The sequence below is a fragment of the Brachypodium distachyon genome, chromosome 3 (assembly GCF_000005505.3).
Source record: "Brachypodium distachyon strain Bd21 chromosome 3, Brachypodium_distachyon_v3.0, whole genome shotgun sequence".
Lineage (NCBI taxonomy): Eukaryota > Viridiplantae > Streptophyta > Magnoliopsida > Poales > Poaceae > Brachypodium > Brachypodium distachyon.
Genome location: NC_016133.3, coordinates 8,605,861 through 8,620,831, shown reverse-complemented (window position 1 = coordinate 8,620,831; position 14,971 = coordinate 8,605,861). Strand labels below are relative to the sequence as shown.

The following is a 14,971-nucleotide window of genomic DNA, read 5'->3' as shown; positions in this document are numbered from 1 at the left end:
TCGATCCCATTTTGACACTCATCATCTCATTTCAGACGGTATGGATTAAAATTTAAAACTCATTGTGCTTCCGCGTCATACCCATATGCTTTTAGAGCATCTGTAGGGGCTCTAAACAGGATCGCTATTCACTTTTCCGGTAAATGGGACAAAAAAAATAGAAGCTCTTCAGCATAGCTCCTCCTTGAGTTCATAAAGTAGAGAGACCCCTAGATCACCCTCCCAAGCCATCATTCCCAGGGACCCCAAGGGAGTCCCTACCCTTCTTCTCTCCTCCTCTATCCCAGTCTCTGTCCCACGCCGACGCTACGCACACGGCTGCCGCCGCCGGTCTGCCTCCTGCCTCTTTGGCTGCCGCCGTGGTCCTCTGCCTGCTCCCTCGGTCGCCGCCGGTCGACCGCCCGCACCCGCCGATCTGCACCCTGGTCCGCCGCCGCCGGTCGACTGCCGCACCTGCCGATCTGCCGCCGCATAGCCTCGTCCTCTAGCATATATACCCGGTGGCGCTCGTGGCCGCCTCCTCCCGAGTGCCCAGCCGTGCTGGTGCCCGCCTCCTTTCGTGCACTCGTAGGTGCCTTGCCTCCCCCGCATCTGATGGCGATCGTGGCCGGCTCGTAGCACAAGACTCCTCCAACAGCCCAAGCCTCTTCGATAAGAAGATGATGAGATTAGAAAAAAAAATTGACCCATTGACGTATGGTTCCCACTAGTCATTGTAAAGTCAAAACTAAATAGAGGATGATAGTTAGGGGCTCTTGAAGATTGATTTGAAATAGGGTCTGGAAAAATTTAGAGAGAAGCCCATGTACAAGATTTAGGGGCTACCGCTGAAGACGCTCTGAATGTACCAAGATTCACGTAGTGCATTCAAACAATTTATAGCTTGAAAAAGACATATTGGACTAGTGGACCAAACAAAAAGGGTATACAACTGTTACTGATGCTTATATACCATTTTTTTATGATGTACTGCAAGTTAATTAGAGTGAATTAAAAACTGCTGGTTCAGTCTGCTCTGACCTTTAAAAATAGTACTCATTCCGATTTTAAATTTTTTGTCGTGGTTTAGTTCGAATCATGGCAAGAATTTAGAATCGGAGGAAGTATATAAGTACCGACTCCTTATTGAAGATTCACATATATAGTGCATTCTAGCAGTATATAGCTTGAAAAAGACATATTGGGCTAGTGGAGCAAAAACTGTGTACATCTGTTATTGCCTATATACTCCCTTCATCCGGGTTTGTAAGGCCTGCATGAAATTTTATGTCAAATTTTGACAAAAAATACATTAAAATACGAGGTTATCTTGACACAAAAGAAATATCGTTAGATTTATTGAAAAATTCTTTCTAATGATATACCTTTTATATACATATTTTAAATGTTATTTGTATAATTGTTGATCAAAGTTTGACATAAAAACCAATAGAGATCTTATAAACCAAGTAGTACCATTTTTTGATGATGTACGTACAGCCAAGTTAAAGGGAATTAAAAACTGCTGTTCACTCTGCTCTGAGCTTTCTTATTCTCAAACGAATGAAGAAATCAGGGTTCCAGGTTACAGCTAGCGTTTCATTAGAAGCCACATCCTATAAATTATCAGTAATACATTTTGCTGGAGAACTGACAATCTGACAACGCAAGAATTACGTACAAAAGAAAATTGCTACAAGAGGCAAATAATTAAACCCAAATATAAATGGAGAACGCTTCATTCATTACAGACAAAGATGCATGCTGCTGCTTTAATCACAGAAGTTTTACAACGAATACTTGGGCGTATACATGATATAATTTCTGCTCTAACTCTAAGGGGCTACAAAACTTGGTGCTGATGCAAGTTATGGTGACGAAGATCGTCAGACAACTGGCCCAGTTTCCCCACAATCTTGTCCTGCATCTGCCCAGCAGTATTCTCCAAAATCCAGAGCGGTAGCGGAATTAATCAGCAAACCACTCCAGGATGACCTGCGTCGCCGGATCTTCAAAATCAATTGACTGCTCCGGCATGCTGATGAACTGTTGGTCCGGAGTCAGTGGCGTCGGGCCGTACTCTACGAATTGCCCCCACATGCTGGATTCTTGGTACACAGGCAGAGGTGCTGTGCCGTACCCAGCAAAGTTCACCGGGAAGCTTGTTTCTTGGTCCATCTGCAGCGGCATCGTGAATTGCTCCGAGACGAATTGCTCCAGGATGCCGGATTCTTGGTCCATATGTACCAGCATGCCGGATTCTTGGCCGAAAGGCAGTGTCGTCGAGGCGTGCCCCATGGCTTGTTGTTCTTGATCAACAAGCTGCTGCTGCATTGGGAAGGCCGGTTCTTGCTGATCGGTCCAAGAATCTGTTTCTTGCTGCGTCAAGAAAGGTTCTTGATCACAAGCACGTGCTGCACCGGCGGAGTGATCTTGATAGCCCGTCGCGATCGAAGAAGGCGCCGAGGTTGCGAGTTGATCGTCAGAATCGGGAACCCGCTTGCGCTTCTGGCCGTGGCCCGTGAAGGTGATGCGGCAGACCTTGAAAGAATTGTAGTCCGACGGCTCGGCGATGGTGTACTCGAGCATCACCCACCCCGTGCTGCCGGTCCTGCCGCTGCCTCTGTGGAAGTTATACCTGTACTTCTGCCAGCAGACTACGGTCTCGTCCTCGCCGCCGCTGAGACGCAGGCGCAGCTCCTCTTTCTTCTCAAGCTTCTGCCCGACCCAAGTCCCGCCGCCGACGCAGGTGCGGGGCTTCTTGCGTTGGTTGGCTTCGTCGCCGGGGGCGAAGAAGAAGCCACTGGTGTTGCGCGCGAAGAGGTCCCAAGGGGGTGCGCTCCGAGGGTCGGCGTCGAGGAAGATGCCTTCCAACGGGAGCGGATCGCCGTGCAGCCGTGGGAGGAGGAACAACTCGACGATCTCCTCGTCCTCTGGTTCGAACTTGAAGCCGGGCGAGAGCCCCAGGATGCCGGCCGGTCGCCGCCATGGACGATATGATGGGCGAGGACGTTCTTGGCCCTTGTTACGCGCGCTAAGCTAGCTGGGACTCGATCGCCGATTCGCCGGCGTGCTGTGTGGTGGTGTTGGTCGTGATCGGGGTAGACGGGCTTGTTTTGCGGTGATGAAAATGTTATGCACTGCCCTGGTTCTTGATGCGAACTAATTTATAGTACTCCGTAGAAGCCTAGCTAGGGCTCGCGCGTGCACTGTTTTGCTTCCGATCGAAGCTCTCTGTCCGAGTTAACTTCGGGTCTTGACAAATCCGAGACTAACCACCGTGCAACAGGTCGGCCTGTGTGCTCTGTTGCCTTCGCTGTTCTTTGTGGCGCGCACTGGTTTGCTTCCGACCCAAGCTGCATGTTTCCGAATCAACTTCGTGTCTCCCCGTCTCGTCAAATAAAAAAGAACTTTGTGTCTTCAACGTTTCGGCAAAAGGCGCACGCGGTGCCTCACGTGTGCTCACCTCTGCCGGAGCAGGGACGTCACATGACGTACGGGTCATTGATATGTGAGCCCCTCTCAGTTGGGCCCACATGCCAGTGACCTCTACGTCACTGCAGTGGCGATGCCAAGGTATGGAACGTGTAATGTATTTTCAAATCTGTGATGTCAAATACATGTGTTTTTACTGATTACATAATTTTTTTCTTTATGATTTATGCTTGTATACAAAGGATTTGCCAAAAAAGTTGTGTAGTCAATTGACCACACAGCTCTTAAGCTGGCACCGCCACTGCGTCACTCATGCATGCCCAGCGTCGTTCGTCGCCCATTTCCACCGGAGTAAAATGCACCCGAGGTCCATATTCTTTCGTGAAGGTGTCAAGTAGGTTCCTAATCTTTCAATCATGACCCAAATGTGCGTTTTGAAAGATTAGAACCTATTTGACACCTTCGCGAAAGAATAGGGACCTCGGCTGCATTTTATTCTTTCCACCGCAACTGACAGCCCATCTTTGCCACCTCCTAATCCATGGGGATGGGCAAGGAGGGGGCTCCAGCGCGTCCACCTTCCACCACCGACCGGTCACGAAATCAGAGCTAAGCACTTAATTTTCAGTCGTCGTGTCATGTATTTGTTGCATCCTATTGATATGCGGTTTTCTTTTTTTCCATGAAATTTCTAGTAGTTTATTTGTTTGTTCTAAATGTTGGATAAGTTTGACCAATCTTGTAGCAAAAACATCAACATCCACGATTTCAAATCAAGATCATTAGATACGTTATGAAATGTATTTCATAATATCTTGATTTCACACTACATGTTGATATTTTTTGCCATAAACTAGAGAAAGTCACCCCATATTTTAGAATGAAGGGAGTAAAATATTTCAAATCAAACGTTAGATATTTACTTTGTTGTCGAATTTTCTAGCATACCTTCTTTTTTAATCCGTCATGCACTTTTAGTATATACTTCCTCCGTTTGGGTTTATAAGGCTTCTATTGAAGTTCGTGCCACACTTTGATCCACAATTATTCAAATAATATTTAGTATTTGTATATAAAAGTTATACATGCAAGGTTTTCAATACGAATCCAACAATACATCTTTTATGCCACAATAATCTCATATTACCAATGTAATTTATGGTTAAAGTTTGGCATAAAATTCTGCGTAAGCGTTATAAACCCAAATGAAGGGAGTAATGAATTGACTGTAATCATAAACATGAAAGGCCGAAACAACCAAACGGATCAAGTTTAACTAACAGAAACACATGAGCTGCTGAGTTTTCTGAAGCATGTCTGTATCCAAGAGTTTTGAATTCTTATGCCAAAGAGGGTGGACGTTCGAGCTGGGCTCAGCGGCTCGGACCGAGCCCTAGCCCACATTTTTTTGCCCGGCCCGAGCCCACGAAAACGGCCCGTTTGATTTTTGGGCACTTTTTTGGCCCACTGGCGCTCCCGAGGCTCCCGGTCCAGCTCACTTGAGTGCACGGGCACGGAGGACCCGAGTCGCTCGATCCCACTTCCCCCACCCGGCCACCCCCGAGACCTGACCGAGCTATTCCCTGCCGCTGCCGCCGTCCGTAGCTTGCCGCCACCCGCCGCCACTGGACCTCCCCGTTACGGCCCACTCGGCTGAGCCGCCGGCCGCCGCCATGGAGAAGAACCCGCTTCTCGGTTTGTTGTGCTGCCGTGCTGCCGCTGCCTCATGCTTCTGCTTGCGGTTCTGCCGGCCTGCCGCTGCCTTCTGCTGCTGCCCTGCCACTGCCACTGCTGTTGCCCGGTCACTGACACTGCTGTTGCCCGGCCACTGCCAGCTCGCGAGTTGACCGAGCCGACCAAACGGCTCGCCAGGCTCGTGTCCACCCTTCACAGGTACGCAAAACATTTAAAATATGATAAATCAAATCCTCACTCCGATCCATAATAAGTGTATTAGATTTTGTACTAACTTAGTATCAAGTTGTAGTAAATCTGAGACATTTATTGTGGATCTGAGGGAGTATCAAATATATAAGGTGCGCAAAACATTTAGATATGATAAATCAAATATCAAATATACACTACGCCAGAATGTAGCACTGGCGCACGATCTTCAGTGGCTATTCGAGCGGGGCAAAAAAATCACGGCCACTCGTGCTCCACCAGTGGCGGTGGGCAGCCACAGCGCGGTGCGCGTCCATGGGCACTAGTGAACCCCCAACAGTGGCCGTTCCTGGAAACAACCATTGGTGACTCCCAACAGTGGTTGACTATTTCAGCCCGCCATTGCTGGGGTCACCAGTGACTGGTTTGTTAGCCAAAGACCGGCCACTGCTGACCCTCTCGGAGACCGCTGAAACTTGCAAAAATCATAACTAATTCATAAAAAATTGGAACGATGTGATTCTTTTTGCTGAAGTCTTGATCTCTATGCCTTAACATTTTGGAACAATAATATCACATCATGTTTCTTAGAGAAAATGATTTTCCATTTTTTGAATGCAAAAAATGAAGTAATTTGTGAAACAAGTAGAATTTTTATGGTTCGCAATGGCACCTATACAATTTTCTCACAAACTAGAACATATTTAATTGGTTGTGTAAAAAGTTTTGAATTTTCTAACTTTGTTAATATTTTTCCCCATTTAAATGAATTTCTACCCATTTCCCAAAAGTAATTCAAATTTGAACCGAAGTGTGCGATAGTTTGTTCCTAAAAAATTCAAAAAATCAACTTAAGGTATCCAAGTAATGATTAGGTAAGATTCACAAAGGGTGTTAAAATATTCAACACCTTGCTATGGAAAGATGTGCCGACAATTTTCACCTCATCTTGCAAAAATTCAAAAAATATGAAGAAAATGTCAAAAAAGTCCATTCTTGGCAGGGAGTCCTTTTTACTAGTTGCCATGAAAAATGAGAAACTTGAATTTTGACAAATTTTCAAAAAATCTTTCACAAAATGGACTATCAGGTATGAATGTTTATGGCTTTCAAACCAAATGACCAAAGTCACAACCATTTCTATGCTATAATTCATGATTTTGCATCCATTTTTTGCATAGAGGTGCCTCTTGCCATGCTAAACAATATTGCTAAAGAGGTTTACAACTTTTTAGTCATAAAATATTATTTCCATTTTATAAATGCAAAAAACAGAGTATTTTTTGAAGCAAGTACAAGTAATATGCATCAAAATGGCACCCAATTTTCACACAAGATTGACCTTATTTACAGACTTATAAACCAGTCTGGGTACAATCCAAAATACAAGTATATTGTATAAAAAATAAAAACTACACAAATTTTAAACACTTCTAATGGATGTTTTGCTATAGAACCCGCCACTGGAGACATGCGGGTGGATGTTTTTCCTATGCCAAACAAGCACACGATCCGGATGCTTCCCCTCGATTGGTGGAGCACACATGCACGGGATCGACTGGCCCACACCGAAAGAACCCGATTGGTGGAGCGCGCATGCATCGGATCGACTGGCCCACACCAATTTCTTTCTCCACGATTCTATTCTCTCCCTATCCTTCTCGATTTCCTCTCCATGACTCTCTCCCGTTCTCCTCCTCTCCTCTCCTTCCAACTTTCTAGTCTCTCCCTGCGCCACCAAGCCGGAGCCCCACCGCCTCCTTGCCTCCCCCCCCACCAAGCCGAAGCAGGCCACCGCCTCCTCACCTCCTCCCGCCACCATGGTGGTGCAGGCGGTCCCGGCCTCCTCCTCCCAGCCTGGCACCGTCGACGTCGTCCTCTGCTGGATCCAGGTGCCCTCAGCTCCGTCTCCACCAGATCCTGTCACCCTCAGCCCCATCTCCATCGGATATTGCGCACGCGGTCCCGGCTTCTTCTCCCCGAGCCCCTCCTGTCCCCCGGCCCCGGATCCGGCCGCCTCAGCCCCTACGACGGCGGATCCGGCCCCTCCATGCCACCACCGCCACGGCCCCTCCGTCACTGGTAAGTCTCTCCCCTCTCTCAGTTCTCTCTCCGTTCTCACCCTCCCCCTCTTTCTCTCCTTTTCTTGCAGACGAGGAGGGCTGCCCAATCTTCCTTAGATGGATGGATGGATGGATGGATTGTTGCATCTATGTAATTGTGTTGGTTTCGATGGATGCCTTTTTGGTTTCTTTGTAATTGTGTTGTAATTCTTTGTATCCTCTGTAATGATCTGATTTCTAGATTAAAGTTTTGATGGATGGATGTATAGATCTCTCTAAGTGTCAAATGGATGCATCTGTGTATTGTCGATTAATTGAATGTTTTGTTCTGGTTTCTCGATTAATAGAATCCGGTTTTGATTCGGTATTGCATCGTCAAATTGGTATCAGTGGCGGTGGCATTGGCCAGCCACCAGAAACGGGTAGCACCAGTGGCGGTGGCATCAGACTGCCACCAGAAACGATAGCGGCTGTGCTGTGCACCGCCACTGGTGATTCATAGCACCAGTGGCGCAGGCTTAGTGGCGGGCTAGTCCACCGCCACTGGTACTGAATTTGGCCTGCCACCGGTGACCAATTCTGTAGTGGTGATACCGATCTTGTTGATACCAATTCAACTAGATTTAGAGAATGAATCATAAACTTGCCCACTTGATTATCAATGCTAGCTTGCTACATGTACATAGAAAACTACTGAAACTATGAAATGCTCATAACTTTAAAGAATGGTATATCAGGTTTCAGCCTGTATAGTTACTTGCAATTGGATGCTTAGAGAATTACAGACAATTTAGTCGTAACTCAAATAATAACTCCGACGCTCCCAAACCAAAAACTCAACGCTTCATGATTTAACATCAGGTTTGAATTCTGAGGATATAAAGAAAGAGGAGACCAGCCAACTTGTGACTCCAAAACAACAGCTTTCATGGAGTGGAGTAACAGACAAGACACAGAGTAAGTGGTACAGGGGCCTTGTTTTACAACGTTGTATAGGCCTCTAAGCTTTAGGTGAAATAGGGGTTAAAAAATTTAAGGGGCAGCCCCTATACAATGTTTAGGAGTAAAACAAGGCCCCTAAACGTTGTACTCTGAGCATATAAGGAGTTAAACTTTTTTCTCATGGAGTAACAGACAAGACACAGAGTAAGTGGTCAGCCCAACTTATAGGGCAAGAAGTCTGAATACAACGACAAAGTAGGTTTCTACGAACTAACAAGGAGTCTGAATACAAGGAGCTGGCAACTTGGACCATTGAAGGTTATAAGATATGCAGATCAACTTTATAAAGCCATCAATATATAACCTTCAATCGTCCAATGTTGGATTCAATATAATGGTAAAGAGAAGAAACAACAGGTGTCACTTTCTTTTTACAATAAAAGGCAGCCCTCTAGCTAGATGTGATAATTTCCTACACAAAAGTGAAACTTCAACTGAACACTTAAACACTACTAAAATGCACCAAATTTCCTAGTTCCTACAGAATTAGAAAATGCAAAATTCCAAACTTGTAAACACTAAATTAAGTGAAAAATCACACCAAAAATTCAGATTATTGGTGCCATGATATAAAGAATCACCTCGTTGGATCGTTTTTATTTCTTTGCAAAAAACTTCTCCTCTCCTCTTCCAACTTTCTCCTCCTGTTTCTTCCTCTTCTTCTCTTCCTGGTTCTTCGTTTTCTCTTCTTTCCTGGATCCGCACAATGGCTTCTTGAGTTGCAAGACTCCAAACTGAAAGTTGATTTGAAGGAGATAAGTCCTTCAGGCGTGGTCTAGTGAATTCGTCTGAAATCTGATTTGAGGTGGAAGGAGGAGGAGGTGGCCGCAGCCTTGAGCTTGCCTGCGTGTGAGCATACAACTGGATTTTGCATCGCGGGCTAAGCGGGTTTGTCCACACAAGCCACAGATTTCAACGACCGGACCGCGAGAGCCAATAAGGCCATTTTGTTGCGGGCAAAGTTTGCGGCTGGTGGCGTGCCGCTTCGATTTGGCATCGTCGCTACGTGTGCGCTGCGCCATGATGCTAGGTCGTGGGATGACACGGGATCACGTCGCACTCACCGATAAAGGAGGAGCACAAAAATACGATGAGGTAGGCAAATTCATATATCAGACATATGACATTCAATGTTTATTTTATGATTGCAAAAATGCATTCTAATGTGTTTAGTTTGTATTTTTTTAATAATTATTTTATAATATTTTGTTTTTACATTCAATATTGTATGGGTGAATTTTTTTTTGTTTTTTGGGATCCACTTTGATATTTGAAATGCTCGCAAGCGGGTTATACTATCTGAACTCATGCAAGTACAAATCTTAATGCTATATCTTTCTAATAATCCAATGTTTTACGGAATGATAAAATACATGGAGGTGGATTATCAAATTAGTTCTTTATAAGAGTAAATATATAGTTATATATATTTTATATATTTTTTGTTTCCAGAAACATCTACATACTTACAAACTTAAAAAATAGATATTCAACTTTGCTATATCTAAGTCACATGACTTTAGTTAGGGATAAGTTAATTGTTCAGCTGTTGGATCTACATTGTTCTTTAAGATTCATAACAAAAGAGAATGGAGTGGCTCTGATAGTATCGACTAAGAAGAAATTTTTTGCTTAAAAAATCAGGCACTTCAGATGTGGACACATCCATAGATATTTGGCACCCTAGTCACCAAGTCGGAGGAACGGGGAGAGGTCAGACCCGAGGGGATCGGGGAAGACTCTGAGACCTCAAATGGCCTTTGTCGGCGGCGCCTTCTACCTGCTCATGTACTTGCTGGCGCCCCACACGTTGAGAGGGAGGGACATGCTGGGAGAGATGATTGCCGACGACGGCGGTTGCTTGCGGCAGCAACACTAGCGGAGAGAGAGAGAGATGCGAGGGTCGTGGAGGGAAAAGGAACGACGTTGGCCCGTGGTTGTTGTCAGCGGCGGCACTAGGGGGAGAAGGACATGGCCAGCGAGAGAATCGTCGCCGCATAGATGGTTTGGGGTGGGGATGGGAAACAAGGTGAAGTGGGAAAAGAAGCGAAAACTCAAGTCAAATCTTGTGATTTAGGGGTCTGGGTATCAATGCCATCGGTCTCGGCATCGTCCCGCCCAGGTTCGTCTATTCCCTTTTAGTACACGCAGGTTAGGCTTTTCGTATAGCATCGTGTCTCGCCCGGGTTGGCCCACCACGCATTAACATTCAATGTCGGACTGACCGGGTTTGGCTCAAGTCTGACATGTTCATGTCCAGGTGAACCCCATGTTTGGTCCAGCTGCGGTGTTCTTTTGGCCCAAGTCTGGTCACTTTTTGCAAACCACATTTCACAACTCCGAAAACTAACAAGGAATATTTTACCAATATAAGGATAAAAAACTGTATATGATGACATCGAAACCAAAACTGGAACAAAATAATTATAGTACTAATTTGAACTGTGAAGAGTTTTTTCGAGTAAAAGGAGCTAGACCCCAATTTCATTATTGAAACAAGATGAGTATTTAGAGATTATTACATGATAGTAATGAAGTTCATTTGAACTGAAGAGTGGAATTAGCAAACACAAAATTCTCTTGTTGATTGCGAAAAAAAAATCCTTTTGTTGAGGAAATTTCAATCAATCCTTGCTCCCGTCCTCCTCTTGATTCGCCAATTAGCGTAACTGCCTTTTTATTTAGTTTTTTCGTTTTTGTTTTACTTCAACGTCACGTAGGATTTTTTTTCCTACTCAGCCGGTAACAGTCCGCAAGTTGCGTGTACGTGAAGCATTAGTGCCTACCGGGTCCTCCGCCCTTGCTCACCGTCACCGATCCTGATTTCATGCTTTTCAGTTGAGTTGTAACGACCAAATAAAAGGAAGGAGAGAAAACGCTGCGGAAGTTCGAGTCCAGGCGAGCTACGATAACAGCAAACACGTGCGTACCGGCAGATGGAGATGGACAAGCACTTGGTCGTGGCGGTGAAGGATGATCCGGCGGCGGTGGCGAGAGCGAGACGCGGGGGCAAAGGCAATCAGCTGGACAGGGTGGGGGTGCCGCTGGGCATGCTGGGGGCGCAGTTCATCAAGACTGCCATGGTTCTGCTCTTCAAGCTTGCCCTCAACGACGGGATGCCCCCCTTCGTCCTCATAACATACCGTAGCCTCATCGGTGCCGCAGTCGTCGCCCCCATGGCCGTCATTTGCGAGAGGTTCCTTATTTCTTGTGTTAATTGTACCTCCGGCCCATCTTTTTTCATCTGTCATTTCCTTGTATTTACACTAGTTATGTTACTTGATTGTAGGGAGATGTTTAAAAAAACGAACCTCGTAGCGTTGGGCTGGATTTGCATAAGCGCCACAATGGGGTACGGTTAGTACTTAGTATTGACAATTTTTTACAAGATGTGTGCCGTTGCAGTACTGCTAGGATCAGAGTAATTTATGCCTGAATCATGTACGTATATAGAGTTCCCTTAGCACTCGGGCTGTTGTTCTACGGTTTGCGTCACACTACCGCCACCTACGCTGCCAACATCATCAACCTCCTGCCCATCGTCACCTTCATCGTCGGCATTGTGTTCCGGTAATTAATTAATTGATCGATTCCCCTAATAAGGCGCTCATCACAATCCGATGCAACTGATGACATGCATGTACATGCTGATCGCAACTGAATTTCTTCAGAGCCGAGAAGTTGGCATTCCACAGCTGGCCTGCCAAGATAAAGCTGATGGGCGCAGTGGTGTGCGTCGGCGGCACCATGCTCTTGAGCTTGTTTAAATGGAAGCTACTGCATCTCTGGCCCACCCACCTGCTGAAATCCCATGACCATGCCAATGCAGCACCGGCGAGTCCTCATCGCCACATGATCATTGGCACGCTCTTCCTGTGCGGGAGTTGCCTCAGCTACGCGGTGGGCTTCAGTGTGCAGGCTAGGCTCTCAAGGGTGTTCCGTTCCAAGTACCTGGCCACGACGATGACATGCCTGGCGGGGAGCCTGCAGTCCGTTGCAATCGGGCTCGTCATGACGCCTCATAAATCTGCTTGGAAGCTCGAATGGGGTCTGCAGCTTTTCACGGTTCTCTTCTCGGTAATTATTTAATTATTACTTGATGTGTTCACCTTATTAATCTCTACTTATAAGTAAACTCGGATAACGATGAACTTACTTTATGTGTTTGATGGATGAACATCGATCAGGGAGTGCTGGGCTCGGGCGTCATGTACGTCCTCAACTTGTGGGCGATATCACGGCGTGGCCCGACCTATCCGACCATGTTCAACTCTCTCTCGCTTATCCTCACCACCGCCATGGACTCCGTCCTACTCGGCACCGACATCTACCTCGGCAGGTCAATCGCCACCTAGGTCCTAGACTTTCATCAAGTCTTCTCATGGTGACAACCAAAACTAACGGTTGTGATTGATGCGCAATGCAGCGTGCTGGGGACGCTGCTCATCATCCTGGGGCTTTACACGTTCCTGTGGGGGCAAGCCAAGGAGCGGGCCACCCCAGCACCTATGCCGGCGAGGTGTAACCAGGTGCAGGTCAACGGTGAGCAAGCGCAGCCATTAGCCGAGAAATAGCTAAAAACGAAGGTGACCTGTGAAATAGATATAATTTTTCCAATCATTTTTTAGGGAAATAGTATCTTTAAAGTGAGAGTTCTAGCTCTCCATCCGCTCCACATGCAATGGTTCATGACAATTCTGAATTTCTAATGTATTTCTGAGAGTGACTATACCATTTATTGGGGCATATATATGTTTCTAAATGGGGTCATTTGTGGCAAAACGTTTGCTAAATGGGGTCAAAATCGTAAATCTCGCTAAATGGGATCAAAACTGTAAAAAACCCTGAAACTTAGGGGTCAAAATTGGAATTCACTCCTATACTAACAAACCCAGGCATAGGTAGTTGAACGACTGAGGCAACAACAGCTGATGTGCATGGGAACCACATAAGAAGTTACCAGTTCCTATGATTGCAAGTTTACATTCAGTTCCAATTGCCGTCAGCTTACTTGCCGTGACTTGTGCTCCATAGTGTAGTGCCAGTTACTAGTTTAAATGGAGAAACTTAACCAAAGAGCATATGTATCATGAGTTTACTAGATATACAGACAGAAGTATCTTGAACAGCTGGGGCGACCGCAAGCCGCAACTGATGTACATGGAAAAGCTTTAGTTTGCAGACCGTATAACTGTCAGTTTATAGTCTCTTAAGTTGTCAATTTAAATAGAGAAACATAACTTCAAACAAATGCATCAAATATTGGCTTACCACGTATAAAGGAAGAGGTGCCTTGAACAGCTGGAGGACCTAATGTACCTAGAAACCACATAAAAAAGTTACTAGTTTGCATAGGCCAGGGTCCCCAGGACTTCTGCACCTGCGAGCTTGGCAATCTGGTCACAGAGGAAGGCAGGAAGCTCATGGGCAGCAAACACCTTGTGTATTGACTTTGAGGAGGGGGGAATTCATCTTCCTAAAGGTTGCCCTGCTGAAAATTATCTTACAGTGCTTCTTGTCAGTTCAGAGTATTGCTTAAAAATGTGATCTTCTTGCATTGCAGATAAACTCCAGCAAGCTAATCACCTGAACCTTGCGATTGCCCAACTGGGTAGAAAGTAGGTACACGAATTGGACACTGGTCGTCTATTCTCAGTACTATTTTCACTGTTAAACCTGTGCATATTGCTTTTGCATCCCATGTTCCGGTTATAAGTTTGTGACTGTCAGAAAGTGATTTCGTTGTTTAGTAGCATTGCTTGTCGCTAAGCTATATGTATTATTCATCTTTAATATTGAGTCAACACTAACACTTGTTATGCTTCTGTTTTGAAAATATACTTATTTTAGCTTGTTCGCCAGGTCCTTTTTGAATAAAAAAGCTTGTTCGCCAGGTTTGTGTAATGCTTAACGCCTATGCAGATTTATGTTTAACTACCTACTAGTTGGTTCGTCTTCTTATTCTGTTAAAAATGCTTGAATTTCTTAGTTGGGTACTTGCGTTCAAAAAATCACCCGTGATTGCTTGTGGCTGATGTTGAACATTAAGTTCGTGGTTAATTTTACATTTGATTTGTTAATAATGGTTTATGCAATGAAATCCTTGCCTGTTTACAAATTTCATACCTTGTTCCCTATACTGCTTAAAAGAAGAAAATGCAATGTTGGTTGTTTATGCATTTGCTTCACTGCTGACCCAGCATGTCTTCACCTACTTATGACTAGTCTTAGTCAGGCAAATAGCATTCTAAATTGCCACAAGGACCTGCTATTCGGTGTACTAGATTGTTTATTTGGCAATTTAACTAAACAGTTCCCCTGTGGGCTTGAGGCCTTCTTGTTTTATCACTGTAAAGTATATTTTACACAATATTTTTACTGAATGACTCTTTGCACTATAATTTGTGTAGATCCTGTTGATTTGACACACTTATAGATCTTTAACTTTTCCTCCCATTATAGTGTTCTTGTTCTTGTTAATGTACCAGGTTTGAAATATAGTGAGCGAACCTAGTTTTGTGGATATATAGTGACCCAAGAAATATGCAGCATAATTTCAAGCCATTAGCTGTTTTAAACCTAGGGGTCCTGAAGAACAAAGCAGTGCA

General features: G+C 45.1%; 1 protein-coding gene across 1 annotated transcript; it reads left to right on the top strand.

Moving 5' to 3' along the window:
- Positions 1-11,448: 11,448 nt before the first annotated feature.
- Positions 11,449-12,999, top strand: LOC112271980 (WAT1-related protein At5g07050-like). Its single transcript, XM_024462311.1, has 6 exons — positions 11,449-11,559; positions 11,653-11,715; positions 11,817-11,933; positions 12,035-12,440; positions 12,551-12,702; positions 12,790-12,999. Exons 1-6 carry the CDS (start codon positions 11,480-11,482, stop codon positions 12,935-12,937), a joined length of 966 nt encoding a protein of 321 aa, XP_024318079.1. The 5' UTR covers positions 11,449-11,479; the 3' UTR covers positions 12,938-12,999.
- Positions 13,000-14,971: the final 1,972 nt, after the last annotated feature.